This window comes from Tachypleus tridentatus, chromosome 10 (genome assembly GCF_004210375.1).
Source record: "Tachypleus tridentatus isolate NWPU-2018 chromosome 10, ASM421037v1, whole genome shotgun sequence".
In the NCBI taxonomy this organism is placed as follows: Eukaryota; Metazoa; Arthropoda; class Merostomata; order Xiphosura; family Limulidae; genus Tachypleus; species Tachypleus tridentatus.
This window is the reverse complement of record NC_134834.1, coordinates 151,794,526-151,815,399: the sequence shown is the minus strand read 5'-3', so window position 1 is coordinate 151,815,399 and position 20,874 is coordinate 151,794,526. Positions and strand designations below refer to the sequence as shown.

The following is a 20,874-nucleotide window of genomic DNA, read 5'->3' as shown; positions in this document are numbered from 1 at the left end:
ACGAGAGTAAAACAATTTTCTACAGCAATAGATCAGGGGGTCATTGTATACTACATGTATTAAAACACAGTTTTCTACAAGAATGGATCATTTTACATTGCCTACTACATTACAGTAAAATACATGTTTCCACACAAACAGATCGCTTGAACATTGTATATTTCATTGTATTAAAATAGTTTTCTATGGGAATGAATTAGGTGTATATTATATATTACATTAGAGTAGATTACAGTTTCCTACAGGAATGCATCATGTGTATGTTGTATATTAGATGACAGTAGAAAAGAGTTTTCTATAGGAATGGATCAGGTGTATATTTTACACTAAATGACAATAAAATAGTTTTCTACAGGAATGAATCAGGTGTACATTGTATAAATGTCAGTAAAATACACTTTTCCACAGGAATGGAACAGGTGTACATTGTTTATTACATAAGAGAAAAATACAATTTTCTATAGGAATGGATGACATGTACATTGTGTATTACATTATATTAAAATAAAGTTTTCCAGAAGAATGTATCAAATGTATACCGTATATTACATGAGAATAAAATACACTTTCTACAGGAATGGAGCAGGTGTGCATTGTGTGTTACATTACAGTAAAATAGTTTTCTCCAGGAATACATCAGGTACACATAGTGTACGAGATGGCAGTAAAATAGTTTTCTACAGGGATGGATCAGGTGTATGTTGTATATTAGATGACAGTATAATACAGTTTTCTACAGGAATGGATTGACTATGTCTTCACTGCATGTCTTTTTGATTTTCTTACTCTTCTGGTCAGCTGGACAACTTTAATGAAGTCTTGAATAACCAAACTCTTATTAACAGAAGATTTTCAATATGAGAGATATGCTGCAGGTCACAGAAAATAACTGAGCAACAAATATTGAATGACCAGATTGACTGAAGTGAAACTATATTAGAATGTTCATCAGTGCATTTCTTTTACTCCTTTAATATAAGATTAAGTTAACCTTTTATTATTAAAATTTAAACCTTTAAAGCTTGTTTTTGAATTACTTCATTTTTATGTAATTTTCAGAATATGTTGTTAGAAAACGTTATCTTTGTTAAAAAATTTATTTTCTAGCCGAGGTGCTTTAAGGTAGACTTGAGCAGTTACGTGACGAGTTACAATCTGTTGAGTCAATGGGGCAGGAGTGAGAAAGTAGAGATATCTGGGGTAAAAAGGAGCATCATAAAGTAGAAGGGATATCCAGTACGTTTTGTAGCATTAAAGTATGTATAATATTGGTCCTTCTTTGTAAGTTACTTCTACTGGTTAAGTAGGGTCAATAGTTAAGTAAACATCAGACCAGATCTTATCACTAGGAAATACTTCCACGTCCACAATTTAACTTGTACATCAGTTACTCGCTATGCTAAAAAGAATTTAATTTTACTGATTAGTAGTAGACTAACGGTTTATAAACTTTTGGAAAAGGAACTTTAAAATGTGTATGACTAAAATTCTGTTAAAAAGTAAACAGTTAGGCTAAACTAAAGTTTCCTTTTTATGCACAAGAAATTACACTTAGCTGGTTCAAAATTTACCTTAAACATTTAATTACAAGTCACCCATATTTGTGGAAATATTAATAAACAATCTTTAAAAAAGCATGAGATTGGTTTTGCTTTCTTATATGTACATTTATGTAATCAAACATGAAATGAAGATCTGGTTTGTCATGAATATGTTGTTAACTTTGTCATAAAATATCAGATTAACCCATAAAAAAAGAAATGACACTTTAAAAATGTTTTGAGTCAAAGACTTTGGAGATTAAAGACATGTTTAATAAACAACAACATCCAACACCTTTTAGAATGATATACAGACAAACTGATCTAAAGTTCTCTACAGGAAGTTCCTTTATTAAAACAATCCCACACTTAGTACACTCAAATCCTTTTACAATTTAATTAATTGTCTCTTAGGATTTGAAATATGTAAACAAAGTTCAAAGCTAGCTAAGTATATTAAGATTAAAAACAGCAAGTAATCCAGCCCAAAGACTGAGGATTGTCTTATCAGTGGTAACAACCACATGGGCTAGAAATTAAGTGTTGTAACTTTAATGAAACAAGTACATACAACATCAATATATGTTATTTAGTTACCAGGTAATGGAAAGCAACAACTGAAGAAATGGTAATAGTGTATGAGCTTCAAAACTTCACCTTTGCTCTCTTCAGGTTCTAACCATTTCTCATTCCAACCAGTTTATATTTTTTAGGAAATAAATATATAAAGCAATGTTAAGCCTCATTATAGATTCAACTTTCGACACATCATAACTGTGAACTGCATTTTAACAGATGGAAAAAAACAACATGGCCAATATTTGACTTCACAATGGGCACTGTATGATGTTATATTTTTGCTCTGTAAAAGTAAAATGGTCCATTTCTGATTTTATTTTTAGTGACAAATTTTCTACAGAAAATAAAAGGATATTATTTACATTTTTTGTTCATTTTGATCAAGGTGAAATTTTATGTCTAAGGCTACCACCTAGTGGTAGAAGTAAGAAACATCTACGGGTTTTGCAGCTCATGGAAAAAAAAAGAAAAAAGAAAAATGACAGATCACATGTTAGTTTCGTGCCTAGGTCGATGTTTCACTTTCTCGTAACCGCTCCGGCCAGAATGTCCACTTTTTTGCTTCTTTTTCTGTTTAGCTTCTTTCACGGACAAACCTTCACTGCTACGTTTGTGAGAAGAATGAGGCTGCTCATGCTCAGCACTACTGTAAAAACACATAACACAGTTGCTGCAACCTTCATAACACTTAACAGTCTAAAACATGTAGTTCAATTTTAATATCAAAGTATATGTTTCTTAACATCCACTGGTAGAAGGCCAGTTATACTTTAGATACCAGGTATTACACATTATTATCTTGTAGTCTTTTAAGTTCCAGGTTATAAGACCTTTATTAAGTTCCAACAGAATCAAAGGACATTATATGGTATCATGTAAAGCTATTAGAACTGTAGAAAGAATCCCTTTTAGAGTAACTAAAACATCACCTGTTTCTATACTTCTCAATCAATGCTATAATAAGTGTCTTCTGAAACACCTTGTATAGAGAAGTCTGAGAAACTGTTTATGAAATTATCAGCCTGACAAATTGTGGACTCATAAACAAAGATTAGAAAGTATGAAACTAGAAAAGAATAATACAATATAATAGCTGACATCAAACTATATGTTTGTGTTTCAATAACTAAGATGTCTTTTACAAAACAGCCATATACATTATAATATTAATCCACTTGATACATAATTAACATCACAAATCTATTTAGAATTACTTCTACTTTATTAGTAAAGTTATAGCCTTATGTAGTAGAAGACATTTCAACCATGCAGCTTTACACACTGTAACTAGTAACAAATAGACCTAAAACTGAACATAGCATTGTTCTAATGAGCCATACCTTGGTCCAGCAGTGATGGCCAGTTGCTCCGAAGCACCAGGGATACGTGAACTTCTTTGGCCAAATCGCGGATGGTCTCTGTAAGTGAGATGTTCGTGACGTGATCGATGGGCATAAGGTTGAGCACGGTTCTTCCACTCATTATTGAAAGCTCCCAATTCCTCTGTATAATACATTACTTTCATATTTTACAAGCTTATGAATAATACAGTTGGTTCTGGTCACCATCTAAACTTAGAACAAGATGAATGTTCACAAATAAGTAATTCTTACATACCCAACAATCTTTAAATAACCTTATATCACAACCCAGAGAAGACAAGAACTATAATACAACACTGCTTTCACAGTTGAATTTTCATTACAATAATGTTGTTATGGTTATATTTTTTCCAAAATAAGTAACATAATAATTAATTTAGTACCTAACAATGTGATCAAACTCAACTATTATAAAACTGTTTTGGGTTCACTTAACATGTTCCATTCACAGCTGTAATTAAGGCTCCAACTTTACTGTATGTTAATAAACCAGGTCATGTTATTGGTAATAAAGCTCTCAAATTACAAATTTGAAAACCACAGCTATTGCAACGTACATAATTTTAACATTCAGGGTTTCTGTCAAAACTATATTATATTAAGGTATACATTTTGAAATTACTAATAACATGAAAAAATATCACGAGTGTCAAACATTAATAGAAGGACTTTTCACTATATACATATATTTTCCCACAAAAACACCTTTAAAGCTTTTTATGAAAAAAATATCTAATTATTTAAATCTGTTAACAAATCTAAAATGGTATAAAAGTAAAATTCTGATACTAGTTAACTCCAAATTCTGTTTGGACAAAAACAGGTTTTAACCTGACATTGAATGTTCAATTAGTGTTGGGTGGATATGAGGTATGTACTAGGGTTGATGCACTTTGATTACAAATGTTTCTGTTAATTCCACAAAATTGTGTCACCTGACAGTCATAAGGAACAAAAAGTACATGGCAGTTATGAAGCCAGACCTGATAAGCTGTCTTCTCTAACTCAGTAGATTTCAGACAGATCTTGGAATGTAAGCCATTATCAACAAAAAAGGTAATGAAGGAGTTTCACTTACACAGCAGCTACTGTGACTCAAAATTTGGTTTGTGGAACAAACTGTGAGACTTATACAGTCAGTTAAAAAATTATGTTCTCATTTTCTTTCAATTCAGTGTGCATTTAAAAAGGAATCCATAAAGCACAATAGCATGCCTACAAATAACCACATTATTATTTACTTATTTGTACACTGAATTTTAAACATGACCAACTCTCTTGTGAATTATTTCCATTCTATGTTTTAAGAAAAATAACTAAAATTTAAAACTTATCTGTAAACAGTAACAACTTGTATACATATGAAATACATTACAATCAAAACATGACTATTTTATAATACTGGTTCACTATGACAAAGTCAAGACAGGTTATTTTATTAAGACCAGTTTTATACTAGTGGATGGGGCAGCATGACAGCATAACTTTAATTCTATTCATAATGTTAGTCAGACACATCTGGAAGGTGAATACACTAAAAATAATAAATATATGGATCATGTTATGAGATTCAAGTATTTTACATTTAGATTCAACATTTGTGGTTTTGTGTTATAACTTGAAGTCATTCTAGAATGAAAAACACAATTATGTCTACCTCTCAATTACTTGTGGTCCTTAAACGGTTAGTCCAATCAAACAACCATATTCAGAGATACAACAGTGAAATTAACAGAAATTAAAGTGTTTTTTTGAAACAAATATGTTCAATAATTACCTGAGAGGTTTAAATATTTTGCAAGTCAAATTTGACAATTCTGTGATGCATAAAAATATTTTTAATCTTAAAATCAAAATTGCTCTACATGTCCAAGATGACAAAATTCATGACCAAATCATTACTTAAGAAACCTTAAAACTTAATAAAAGAATATAATATTTTGTGTACAAGTAGCCTTGTAATGTTTATTGATAATCTACAAATTTTCATGAATATGTTTACTGTATTAAGTCATACTATGAAAACTGTTCAATTTACATTTTTTTTGACACACTGGAGCAATTATACCAAAAATATCTGTATGATGAGTAGTGGTCTACTATAGAGTGCCACACTAACTAACTCTAAAAATTCTAGCCTGAACTCTTTTATAGAGCAATATTTTTGTAGATATCATGCATAATATTACAAACTTATTGTATGTATGTATAAATATACATAAAAACATAACTAAGAAATAAACATCTAAAAAATTTCAAGCCTCTACATATACCATTTATTAAACTATGTGAAAGTACTTATAAACAGTGTGTTCAAAAAACACATGTAGCACTTAGTGAACTACATGAAAGTTTATAAAAGAACCAGTGTTCAACTAACACATAGAGTAGCATTTAGTGGACTATATGAAAACTCGTAAAAGAAATCAATGTGTTTAACTCTCACTGATACGTTACATTCAGTGGACTACATCAGGAGTGATTTTCATGGTCAAAGTTGTTACAAATATACTACTGTGGCTATATTTTATTACTAGATGTACTACAGTTAGAAGAACAATGTATTGACTGATTAATAAACCCATTCATTAACAAATACCACAGATAATGCTGAGAAAACCGAGAGTCTTAAAAAACAAACAGATTTTCTAAAATCACCATTTATTTGTGGGAATTCAGTGTATAAAAGCTAAACTACAATATTTCAAAGCAACTTGTATCAACAACAAGTTTTTTTTCATAGATATCATCCACAGTTAAATTTAAAAGTATCTCTAAACCTAAAAGTAGATTTCAGTTTACAAACTGAATATTGCCAACGATAGCATATGTTATTTATGCATTTAATTGTCTATTGAAGCAACTAGGTTTACTGGATATATCAAAAGATGGCTTAAAACATCAGTGTATGTAAACATTGGAAACAAGCCTAACATAACAGAGTATCATGATCTAAGCATCAAGGTCACAACATACTGAAATGAACTCAGAGATGAATCAATAACTGAAAACATTTCATGTTATAATATTCTCACACTAGTTAATGACAAATGTTGATGAAACATACTTTATTATTAAATTAACTTTTGAAAGGGAAGTTGCAATATTACACTCAACAATGGTACTGTCAACACTTGTAGTGACACAGTTAAGGCACATTTTAATTTCAAAAAGAAATACCTGAGGCAAAAATTACGTCCAATGTCAAGATGTAAAAATCAAAAACATTTCAAACAAAAATTCTTTCTTTTAATAAACCTAGATCTTACATTATCTCCTTGTACAGAGAGATATGAAACATCTTAATATTAAGTAAACCATAACATACCTTTATCAAGGTAATACACCTTGTTTTGTAACTGTTAGATTACATGACTGCACACGCTTTCAATCACAGCAACATCACTGCACACACACCCTCATCATGGCAACATGACTGTACATACCTTCATCAAGGTTCAACAATTCTTCATTCTCCTCCTCTTCACCAGTAGCCCTGTTCTTTACATGTTCCAAAACATGACCTCTTTCCCCAAGATGGTGTCCAATCGAGATCTTCTGCATTCCTGACCTAGAATCCTGTAAAGTCTTTCGTGTTTCTTTTACCTATGGAAACAAACAAATAAAACATTAATGCTATTACTAGAGAGTGTTTCTAAAGAGTTTAGTTCACCATGAAAAGTTAAAATGATGACAAGTATCTAAGCAGGGTATAATAAAATAAAAATAGTTCATGAGAATTAGCTATAATTGCCATAATGTATTAATATTAAGCCTAAGGTATTTTTATGCTACATCCTTTATTAAGTCTCTTAGGGTTTTCAAGAAATGTATATAATATTTTGAACACATTATGTCCATCATACTTTCCACTAATAGTGTTCCAAAGGGACTGAATAATGATTTTGTACAAAAACATTACTAGTTCTAATATTACTGTCTTAAGATAATTATAATCACATTCTGTCAGCTTAAAATAAATTCACAACATGAGATAGCAGCTGTTGTAGTTAATAATATGATTTACTTCTAACCAAAAGTCAGTCTTGATAATACCAGAAATATTCTAATGTGGAGATTAAGACCCAAGAAAACTACCTTAAAACAAAACTCTAAAAGCAAACCTTATACTTATTCAGCCTAGGAGGATCCAACAGTTTGCAAAACACACAATGTACAAAAGGAAAAAACAAAACAATATTCTTTAGATCTTCAACTCTCAAATCTTTTGATACTGAAAAGACGCCCACCAGTTTTTAATCCTAACTGATGTGAAACGAGGACTTCAGCATTAAAAATGTAATCTGAGTACAAAAAAAAGTAAATGTATGATTTATGTAGTCACTTTAATGTCAAATTGTTGTGGTTCATGTTGTTTTTACTTTTACCTTAAGTTTACTTTAGTGGTATTATTTAACAAATAAACTTTTTTGATTGTTGAAACTTTGCAGAATGGACAGAAACTGCCTGTAGTGGAGACACAAGTGTAGAGGACAACATTTCGAAAGTCCTTCACCTGAAGACTTTCGAAATGTCATCTTCTACACTTGTGTCTCCACAACAGGCAGTTTCCGTCCATTCAACAAAGTTTCATCATGAATACTCTCCCTAAACAATCTATCAAAAAAACTGTTTCATTGTTGTGGTTGATGTTTTTACTTTTATCTTTACTGGTATTATTCAGCTGTTAAAACTTGTTTGATTGTTGTGGTTGATGTTTTTACTTTTATCTTTACTGGTATCATTCAGCTCTTAAACTTGTTTGATTGTTATAGTATTTTGATGTAAAGATTGTGTCCCAGCATCCTACAGATACTAACTTGGGTATAATTGCTTATATTTTAATTGTATGGTTGTTTTCTCTATTATTATTAACTTTTAAATAATAAAAATTTTGTGATTCTTTACAACTTAATTTGTCATTTGTAGCATCTGAATATGGAATGCTCTTCCCATGTATTGCTAAGAATGCATATTTAGCATTATATTAATATAATCCATTAATAATGGATTAACTACAAATATAGATATTTATTGACAAATATTTTATTGAGTATTATAAAAGCACTTTAGTATGGTTTTAGTACAATGTTAAAGTACAAAAACATCACTAGCTATGATGTCATCAGTGTCACTTTATTTCATAAGTTTATTGGATTTTGTATGATAATAATGGCATAATCAGAAACAGAAATGTTTCTGCCAAACAGAAGTGGTTAGCACCTGTGTGTACAAATCTGTTAAAGAAGAGTTTATGTTTGAAAATGAAGTTTGTTTAATCAAAGCCATGTACAAGAAAAAAGTATTCTCTCCCTATATTTAATTTCTGTTGGATTTAGGCTTTAAATTAACAATGTTAATTGTAATATGCATAAATACCATGCACAATTATTGTTGCCTATCACACAGGTTAGCTCCTCAAACAATAGAGCACATTCATGGCTTCACAAATATTCCTTCTTTTTTTTTTTAGAAAGTACAGCCATTAGTTTCCCATGAGATTAGTTGAGAGTTTCACAAGACTCTTGGTTTATAAATCTCTCAAGCAGAACATGCAACCTCCACAGGAAAGAAGGTGTTTTGTGTATTCATTTTGGAAACATAATTCTACCAACATTTGCTACATCTAGCAGGTATGATTCATTTCCAGGTATAAAAATTATCCACGAGTTTTCAAAAGCGTAAATTTCACGTTTAAGAAAACTTCACCAAAAAAGAATATTTACCCCTCCAGGAGCTGTTCTAGTCGACGAAGAAGCCTGGTAAAGCTGTGGGCGACCAGTCTCATCAGTTGTGTAAGTCATCACTGATGATGAGCTATAACAATGCGAGTTAGGGTTCTGAGTCAGATGTTCCTGTAATAAAATATATCCATTAACTTTGTAGTTTACTACACCTCATATACTTAAAAAAAAACAGCTCAATACACATAACATTAACGTGTTAAGATTATATGATGTTAAAATTAGTGTTTTCTTCTATAAACAAATACTTCTAGAATCTTACCAGGGTAATTGATTAAATTTACTCCTCCTTATGACAATATAATTTACAAAGTAGATTATTCACAAGTTAGAATTATCCTTTTCAAATGGAAATAATTTATTAGATATTTTGCTTACCAGTTCTGACTATTTTTCATTTACAAGTACAATTTATAATCCAAGATGTTTTAGCTTGTCTGGTTTAATAAAATTAGCTTTTTAGTATTATACTTAACATTAACAACAATTCATTTTATTACTTCAAAAAATATTGCATCTTGAGTTAAACAAGCTCAATATTTAGATTTCTTTTGAATCATCAGTGATATATAAATATGTTTAGTGCTAGGTAACTACAATATTTATTGATATTCCCCTTTTTAACTAACAGAATTATTTATTTTAATTCTTGTATTCTACTTGGATGAAGATCACTATTAATTCTCAGTAATAATGTTTATTCTTATTAAATATTTTATATATGTCAAAGGAAATATTTCTTGTGAAATATATATATATTTTATTCACTGTTTCATGTCTATCACTATATCATTCATATTTTTATTATTTTATTCTATTATAAAGCAACTGGTTTTAATGTAGCTATACAAGTTCCTTTCCTTATTAAAATTCCATACTGAATTATGAACTCTATCAAATCAATAAGAAATAGTGAAATATTAACATCTAGACATCTAAGATTGTTTCTTGGCATTTGTTAATAATGTTAAAATAATAAATAACACACAATGATAAAATTGGAACCCAAAGATTTGTAATTAAGCCAATTCATGGTATCCAAAAACTTAATGCAAAAAAATAAATCTGTTGTATTGGCTGAACAGACAGTCACTAATAGTTGTGAATCCTTGGAAATAATGAATTATTAAATAGAGACAAAGGTCCAGTGAATATCTGTGTAAAAATGTGGCACAACATCTAAGTTATACAGGAAATGTAAACCAATACATGGTTCACACAACATAGTTAAAAACATACAAATACAACGCTATCATGTTTTTACAATTAACTTGCGATAGTTTTCACAATTAGCATATTTTAAATTTCATCTTCTTTATCAGTTGAGAAACTATTTTAGCAAACTTAATTAGAAGAATATTTACACTTGTATTTAATATTATAGCAACATTTAACACTAAGGTTTTTCATCATCACTGACATGATGGAGTCAAACCTCTGCCAGTTTGGCTGGAATTCAATCTTCTTCACCCAAACTGATCCAAGTTACATCATTTATTTTTTATACTTAAATATACCTAAATCTCTGATCTTGAACTTGTTTGGTAGAATACAAAAAATGAAAGTCCTGAAAAGCAACAATCCAAGCCCATACTATCTGTGAACAAATTTATCAACCCTCAAGCAAGTAGTTTCAATACAAATTCAAGTTCACATACATTTAAATACACACACATATCAATAATTATTCAGATTCAAACAATTGATTCAACATGGTTGACAGTTTTTTTTACTCCCACTGCTTTTCCCAGTTTAAATGTTTTGGGTATTTTGAAGAAAAAAATAGCTCGGCATGGATTCCAGAATATCAAATGAGGGTTAAAAGAAAAACCTACAAAAACACAACTAACCAAATACTCCCAAATTATCATTAATATACATCAGAAATTATAATTACAAGTGTATCATTACTTTTTCATTTTAAATTTAAAAATCAGTTACTTTAAGAACAAACTACAGTATACGTACAAAATTTCTAAACATGCCATCCATATTAGGAAAAAGAGAGTGGCCAAAGCCAAAAGGCATTAAACTTGAATTATCTCCATGTTGACTATGCCTCTGGTTGGGCCCCATAAGCTGAGGAAACATACTTCCACCAAACATCCCACCAAATGGAGCCATCATTTGTCTCATTGTTTGAAACGGTCCACTATGAAATAAATAATCACAGACATTAATGCATTTTCTACAGTATCAAATAACATTTCAACTCAAAGACTGAGATGTCTGTGCATTACAGATAAATATGAAATACGATGATTGAGTTTACTAAAAGTGCATTAGAACAAAACACAGTTTTACTAAAATAACTATTCCATGTGTCATCCATTAAACAAGTTAGGCACTTTTTATCAAAATATCCATTCATTATCCTACAATATTCGACTTATACAGCCAAACAAATTTAGTCACATACTCAAAATTTTGATAGCATAAGTGTAAAATACATATAAAAACATACAAAACAAACAATTTAAGATTTAAATTACCAGAATAATGCAAACAGAAGTTACATATATTATAAACAAGGTCACTACAAACTAAAATTTAGCTCTCAGATACAATCATTTGTACATACCTTTTGAATGATGTTAAAATACAAAAATGTTGACACAAAAACATTAAAACTACAAATAGAGCAATTAATTACAAGATTATAGCCATTGTTTTACATTAATTAGCCATGAAAAATTAAACATTAAATACACCCTTGTAACAGTAGAGCAGTTACATGCATAACAGACTGAGAGTAGCACATAACAGATCTGTTACCAAAGTTTAATTTAAGGTTCATTTTAAAATTACAATAGAATCACTTCTCAGGAAACTGGATCCAACAGCAAAGAGTAAATTATTTCTATACAAGTTTATTAATGGGCTTGCAAGTCTTTAATATCACACCATATAAATATTTAATAAACAGAAAAACATCAGAATAAACATTTGTATCACACGAGCTACATTGTACCTATAAGTACGTATCATTCGCCTTCAGGTATACGTTTTCTTATAAATTATTAAATACTACACAGGACACCAAAATCAAATATGATCTGAAACCTCTATATAAGACTTCATAATGCATATTTCATCAAAAATTGTTTTAGCTACCACTACTTGTGTGTAAGACAAGGCCTAAATAGCTGTCTAAATGGGAAAAACTATATGACATATTAATGCTAACTTCTCAACAGTCCAAACTGCCTCTATTACTTTGGATTTTGTCACATTTTATTTTAAACAATTATGTGGGTTTATACAAGTCCACTCATCTTTATTTATTAGTTTTCAACTATTTACTATTTTAATGGCTGTAAAAGAAAAGTCTCAACAGCAACTATTTTTTTATATTAAAACAATGTATATAGTGAGAGAGGTATATTTAGCTCTTCAAATATCCTAGTCAAACTAATCATGGCCATTTACATGTCTTCTCTGACTAATCAAAAAATTGTTTTGCCACACAGCCAGCATGGATGTGGGTTTAAAAATGTTCACATTTCTTGATCACATTAATAATCTCTAAAATTCACTACCCAATGACTTCCTTCAAGAACCTCAGGCAATCAGATATTAATTTTTAACTGAATCAAGTCACCTATAACTATCTAACACTAAAACAAAAAACTTTGAGCCTTGCTTCATAAATTAAATTTGTTAGCACAAATTTCACTCTATATAGCACAAAGGAGAGAAATTTATGACTGGTCTTAGAATCTATTAATAAATATACAATTACAAAACAGGTAATAAGCTTAACATCATGATGTGCAAGCAGACAGATGCTGTCGGCAAACAAAACAACAAATGAAAATATCTTAATATGTAATGAAACGACACATTGAAAAAATGTCAAAGTCCTTTACAATTAGAAGTAGTGTCAACTGCATACTACCATTCAAATGGTATGAAAATTTGTCTCTCCAATCATATATAAAGCAATTATTTTTGCATTTACTTATCCTCTCATATCTTATAACATTACTTCTCTGTCATTAGCATCATGAATTAATTTGCTTTACCTGTAGTTGGATTGTTCATTTGAAATTAACAGGTAACTACCACCTACAATCAGCTGGATACAGTGAATGTGTAGCATTCAAATACCAGAATCTGACCCTCTGCTAATTTCAGACCTACTTGTGTCACATAATACTGTCTCTTTAAGGTACATCATAGGTTTATAGTTTGTTTTATTGAACTGTGACTATACTTCAAAGGAGAAATTTAAATGTATTGCCCACACACATAGAAGCCACATAAATGGAAGCAAGCCAATCACAGCAGGTTATTGTGAATTAACCATAAACATACTCAAAATGCAAAACCACAGTGTTTGTAAAAAAGGCAGATCCTAACCCACAATATTCTGTGGCCAGTATCTCCTAATTCTATTTACCACAATAACAGAGGACCTGATCTATAAAAGTCAGATGTTCATGACAATAAATGAACATCACATTTTCTGATTTTCTAACCATTCATCCTCATTTAAAAATAATCTACTTTAAAAATATTTCAATAACAGTAATTCAAACTTAAATAAGAATGAAGGTTTAGAAAATCTGAAAGTATATTTTTTAAACATGTAAACTAGTAGCTATAGAATCATATATTTATGTACCTATATGAAGTCCAGCATGTTTTTTCACACCCTTGAGAATGTAAAGGAAGTTAATCATGTAATCCTTTAGGATGCTTCATCAGCTTTTAAATAAAATTTTAATTATGTAATATACAACATTTGTGTATTTTAATATTTACACAAGTTCCTTGAACTTTAACCTACCATAACTATATATTTTGTTAATTTCAACATGTTCTACTATCAGAATAATATCACTTGGGAAAATTGGAATTTGACTATCCATTCTGTAAGCATATAAACAAGAATAAATAAATAAAATTAAATTATGTGTATAGGTGTCAGTCCCTGTTAAATGTTATTTCTGCATCTACATATTGTAAAATTTAACAAAAAGTTATGATGCAAGATGCATAAATTATTTCTATGTATTGTTTAGGTTGTTTATGCCAACAAAAAATGTTACATTTAATAACTTAAATTTATGTGCAATAAGCATGTTTGAATTTTTGTTTTATATTTCTAATAGTCTTTTGCTAATTTCTAAAATCGTTTAAAAATTCAATTTTTGTCAAGTTATAAGAATTCTGCTTTTTAGTGTAAAAACACTGAAAATTAAATGATATTTTTGAAAGACAGGTATTATAAAAATGAATAATTAAATGATATTCTTGAAGGATGAGTATTACAAAAAAGAATAATTAAACCATATTTTTGAAGAACTGGTATCATAGAAATGAATAATTATATATTTTTGAAGGATTGGTATTATAAAAATGAATAATTTATATTTTTGAAAAACTAGCACAATAAAAATGAACAAGTCATATTTTTGAAGAACTGGTATTATAAAAATGAATAACTAAATGATATTCTTGAAAAACAGGTATTATAAAAATGAATAATTAAATGATATTCTTGAAGGACAGGTATTATAAAAATGAATAATTAAATGATATATTTGAAGGACAGGTATTATAAAAATGAATAATTAAATCATTTTTGAAGGATTGGTATTATAAAAATGAATAATTAAATCATTTTTGAAGGATTGGTATTATAAAAATGAATAATTAAATGATGTATTTGAAGGGCGGGTATTATAAAAATGAACAAGTCATATTTTTGAAAGATAAGTATTATAAAAATAAATAAATAAACAATATTTTTGAAAAACTGGTCCTATAAAAATGAATAATTAAGTCATATTTCTGAAGAACGAGTATTATAAAAATTAATAATTAAATGATATTTTTGAAGGACTGGTATTATAAAAATGAATAATTAAATGATATTTTTGAAGGGTAGGCATTATAAAAATTAATAATTAAATGATATTTTTGAAGCCTTTTCAGGTCAATGAAAATTTCAAAATCTTAACATTAAAATAGAAAATCAAACACTAAAGCAAGCAGGCGAGTTCAAAGATCTGGGCAGCAGCATCTTACAATATAGCATCTTTGATGCAGAAATTGATGCCATATGCAATAAACAAAGCCAGAAAACAATATAATTAATACCTTTGTTGGAAAAAAAAATAAAAAAATCCCTTGAAACAAAAAACTCTACAAATTATCTTCATAACAATTATCTATCAGTGCCAAATGTGGATATCAACACCACACTGTCAAAACAGAACTGTGGTATCTCAAACATTCCGCATGTCACCAATATGTAACAACAACATTAGCATGAAGTTGAAAACTGTTCCAGCCTTGTCATACACAAAGAAATTTAACAAACTACTTTGCCACAAAGAGCAATCAATATAAAGATAAATAGACAGAAAGCAAAAGGCCAAACATGCAAATGGTGGATTGAAAGTGTCCTAAGTGCACTGAGAAACATGATAAAAATGTAAACTAAGTAGTATACCACAACTCTATACATGTTGTGGATTCAGACGCATTCTTGTAATGGATAAATAAAAATATAGCTTTGTGGCAGATGTCAGCCAGTTACATTCCTTCTGGTCACCACTCCACTACCACCAACATACACAATAATGATAACAGTATAAACAAAAATGGTCATTAGTTCACCCAAAACAGAAAAAAGTAAAATGTGGTGACAACAATACTTATTATACACTGTTTGCAGCTGGCAAGTATTGTGCATCGAAAACAACAGGCCTCTGAAGGTGGTGTTTCACTTGAACAATCATGTGTCTAAACATAAAGCAGGAGTACAGATGCCAACAGCCACTCAAAAAGTGTGTTGAACAAAAACTAGTGTTAAGCAGAGTTTACAATTTGTCCAGTACAAAGAAAAATAATGGACAAAAGGTGCTGACAGCCATAGAAGGTTTGCCATGACAAAAACAGAGAAAGCAAGTTTTGTGACAAGAGGAATTAAACCCAAGATCCTCAAATCACAAACTTAAAAAACTAGAAATAAAAAAATAAATTTTAAGACTAAAATTGAGCAGAGTAAAGATAGGCCATTAAGTAGCTTCTGCTTTAAAATGAAACAACAGTAATACCCAAGTTGTTTGAATAATTAAAATATAACAGAACCCCAATTTTGATAAATTGGATTACTTTCACGACAACTGACAACGTACAATTAAATTGTTAGAATAATTGAACACAGTGGAAATTGGAACTAATTTTAATTAGTAGATTAATTTATGCGACACCGATCAAGCTAATAACTGCTCATAAATATCTATTATATCAATTAATTGCCCAGCACTAGTTTGAAGGTTCTTCAAACTGTCCAGCATCCAAGAATATGATTAACACTGACCTGGTAAATTCTAAACATTAAACACATATGCTGCATATGTAATTTATATACATAAGTGATATTTAGAAGCAGAGGAGATGTAACAAAGAAACAGGAGGAGGGCAACAGGCCTAAATAAAACAGACATAATTCATGAGAAAAGTGTCAAGCCTAAAGTTAAATAACAGTTCACACAAGGAAACAAAATCACAGACAAAAATTGTTCAAAAACAGAAAGGCAGAAAGAAAGAAAAAATAAGGAATTATATTAGGCCTAAATTAAAGAGGATTTTAGTACTAAGTTCAACATTCAGTAATGTACTTTAATTTTAGAACTGATAATGGTTACGTGCACAATGTGAATTTGACATTTTTTGGCTGAATAAAGAAAAAAGGGTGTAAATATGAAAATGTGAGTTCCTCATGCAAAATACTTTTATAATATTAGGAATTTCTCTCAAAAGAGCAATCAAAGATAAAGAGATGTGTCTAGTTATTTATTAATTATGAGATTCTTTAATTTTATTAAAGGCTTCTCTGATATTTTTTTGTTAATTACAAGCTAATGTTTTAGTAATGTGACATTCTGTTCAGAAAATAAGTGACTGGTTTTCTTCTTTAACTCAGGTTGCTGTTTTTTGGTTTTCTTTCAACCTGGTGTTCAACTTAATTAACCTTTTCACAACAGGGTGGTATACACAAGTTCATACACACATTTGTACATGTTTAATACACTCATTTTAATAGACTTTTATTAAAGAATACAAATTTTTGTACATAAAAAATTGGATTTTTTAATGAAATATTTTCACTAAAGATTTGTTTGTGAAAATATCGAGTCTGTTTCATTACTAGTCCGAGTGCTAAGTGGCTTTATGATAAAAAAAAACTATTCTTGGGCCCCAAAATCTTAAATATTATTTGTGTAATCTTTAAAACCTCCTGCATACATTTCATATTTGATGTTATTTTCTGTACCCTAACCATGTGGAGTCTGTCAACTAACCAACCTCATTACCATCATAAGGTTTTTATTGTACATTCTAGTTTGTTAGTATATGTAATGAAAGTTCCTAATTTGTACAAAACTATAGACGTAGTATTTTGACATCTTAAACATCTGATTTTAATTAAAAACAGTGCTGCATTCAACATACCACATGACTCATTAAAATCTATATTTAGGTGTGTTCTTTTGATATTTACTCCTAAATTAAGAAACAAACTCATATAATATCAAAGTTTGAATTATAATCTACAGTTTGATACCAAATGTATTTACATAAATTCATAAAATAGTTGTTCAATAAAATTTTGAATGCAAGTCAAAAAACACAATGGCACGTCCTTTGACCCATAACCCATCATGAAAGGGTTAATAAAATATTTTGATTAAATGTTAATGAAATAATTTGAAATAAAATTTTGCTGAAGCAATTTCAATTAAATCAAGCCCTGGTACATTGCTCTTGCTTCTTACATGTGTGTTGGGTAACATTTCAAGTTACCAACCTTCTGGTGTCCCGACCTCTACTGTGTGGTCAAATATCATTTGCAATGTATTCTGACTTTATTATTATTCCATTTAATGAAGAATTCATTTATTTTCTCACTACAACATGATCTGATTAAATACTCAGATACCAAACATCTGTTGAAATTATTGTACAGCAAGCAAAAGATAAGGCTGAAGCAAGCCTATTCAGTTGAAGTATTCATGCATATTTAAGAGGAATCACCAGCTAAGTGGTGTTAAACAGTAAACATGTATGTCTAGAATAAAAGAGGGTAAACCAGATAATACAAACAAATGAAGGCTATATGAAATTTTTAAATATTTTAAACTGTAACTGATTATGAATACAATGATTAAGAAAAGTCCTAACAGAATAAACAAATAATAGTTCTCTTAATCACACATCATAGAAATCTGGCCTTTTCAATCTGAAACCAACTGTTTATCCTGTTTGCAAAAACATTAATTGGTCACTTTGGCCTCAGTCTGCAGCCTTGAGCCCATGTTACTTCCTCCACAAAGTTGTACCTGTACCTCAGATTTAAGGTTTATGACTTTAAATACATGGCATAAGGAACAAAGACACAGAAACATTCATGTTTATATAAGTGTATATAATTAAAGAATACAAAGGTTCCTAAAATATTGTTAAAATTTAATCTCTATTATCTCAGTTGGGAACATTTAAGTATCACATTAAATATTATTCATCGCAATATTCCTATTATTTTTATTTTAAAAGCGCGAGTTATGTGTAATTCTTTCTTATATTACAATTTATACTGCTATCAACATAATTACCATTAATATACTAGTCTAAATTTATACATCTGTTACTATATTAGTGTTACGCTATGTTTGAAAACTTCAAATTTAAATAAAAATAAATTTGTAAGTTATACTAACAACAATATTGTGTAATCCTACTAGTTGTAATGTAACTAATAAGCTAACTAAAACTAAAATTTGAAAAGCATAAATTGATGATATCAAATTAGGCCTAAGATAACTTTTGTTTGATTAAGCCTAACAAGTGATGTCGATAATCCATACTATTACTAGTACTAGCAAAAGCAAATATGAGGTCAAAACTTACTTCATAGCGTTAAAAAACGGATCTTCATCCAAATCTCTCATTATTGCGTCGAAATGTGACATGAATTTTTACTAACTACAGTATGTATCGTAACTTTTCAAACAAATTAGATAAATCGTAACAAATTATATCTATTCCAAAAAATCGAGAAGTATTTCACAATTACAACAATAGACGTAAAGTACACAAACTACCTTTGCAATGGACAAATTTCTAGAAAACTAATCACGTGATCGCTACCCTCACGTAATAAAGCAAACAAGAGGGCTATATTCCAATAATTTGTCTTAATATTATTTCAAAATTAAAACTAAACTTCCACGCTCTGTTCATTTGACCCGTTTCGGAAACAAGATTAGTTTATTACTTAGCCACTCTTCTGAATAATGACATTGTTGAGTAAAATTAATTCAAGAAAAATATAAATAATAAGAAATAACTCTGTTTAAATAAATAAATAATATATTTTTATTACTCCTTACTCTAAATTTGATTTCTGGGAGGATCAGCGGTAAGTTTATGGATTTGCAATGCTAAAATCTGTGGTTTGATTTTCCGCAATGGACAGAGTGAAGACAACCCATTGGTAGCTTTTCATTAAAACAACAATAATTTAATTTTGATTTAGAGTCGAACAAATTTGACAAAATTCAATAATTTAATCATATCGTTCATGCAATTTGATATTAAACTTAGCGTATCGACCTCAAAAAGTCTTATCCTAGCCTGTTCGATAACCACAGGTATTAGGCAAAAGGTTTATTCGGCCCTGTATGTATCAGATAGAGTGTGTTTGATACATTGTTACTCATTCATTTTTGCTTCTTTTAAAAATACTAAGAAATTATTTATCCAATTCTTACAAACATGCAGGCTAAATCACTTAGGAAATACTATTAACCATAATGCTAATAAACTATCCACAGGGAACGCTACCTGTTATGCCTATTCCGCTAAATGTATATATTCTATCGGCTCCTCAACTTGAATGTAAAACATTCTTTGAAATTAACAAGCCAGGTAATGCTGATTTTTTATATCTTTAGTAGACTACTGTCTCATATAGCAACGCCATTTGATGTCTAATTTGGGTAAGGATGGCAAATTCTTACTGAGGTGGAGGGAATTTCTTAGATTTTTCTAAAGTAAAAAATTCAGTTATATGTAACCTCGCAACGTATTGCACCATTGCTTTGTATCACATATCGTAAAATCGGTACTTTGTTTTATTCCAGGTTATCCTAATCTTCTGGGTAGATGATCCAATTGTATCACCTACTTCCCCAATATTTGACGTCCCTAAGCTCAAGCTTAGACTTTGTGTCGATAATAATGAATTTGATAAATGTCATATCTTATTCACATACCTAAATTATTTTAAGTTACTATATGGGAAAGCAAAATTGACTGTAAATCTCACAGCTATTACATACACTTCCCAATATAAAAGGCTAGTGATAGTTCTTTGGTTTATTAACTCAAGCTGTGCTGATAAGCCTTGAATAGGAGAAACTGCAGTCCATAGCAGAAGGTATGGCCAGTCAATGAATGCATTAGGTCTCCGTGTTACAGATTCTCTTTTCGATTTACCTCTGGTGAAAAAGAAAAGAAAGCTTAAACAGATGCACAATAATTCTTGCTTTCTTGACATCTTATTAGCTTTGTGCATCTCCTCTGATCTGATTGAGATCTGTCTCTTAT

At 29.7% G+C, this 20,874-nt stretch overlaps 1 protein-coding gene across 1 annotated transcript; it reads right to left on the bottom strand.

The window, feature by feature from the left end:
* Positions 1-1,777: 1,777 nt before the first annotated feature.
* Positions 1,778-19,530, bottom strand: LOC143230648 (myeloid leukemia factor 1-like). The gene is made up of 6 exons (XM_076464522.1): positions 19,174-19,530; positions 11,215-11,398; positions 9,229-9,357; positions 6,949-7,108; positions 3,461-3,623; positions 1,778-2,766 (listed from the first exon to the last, which is right to left on the bottom strand). Exons 1-6 carry the CDS (start codon positions 19,233-19,235, stop codon positions 2,607-2,609), a joined length of 858 nt encoding a protein of 285 aa, XP_076320637.1. The 5' UTR covers positions 19,236-19,530; the 3' UTR covers positions 1,778-2,606.
* Positions 19,531-20,874: the final 1,344 nt, after the last annotated feature.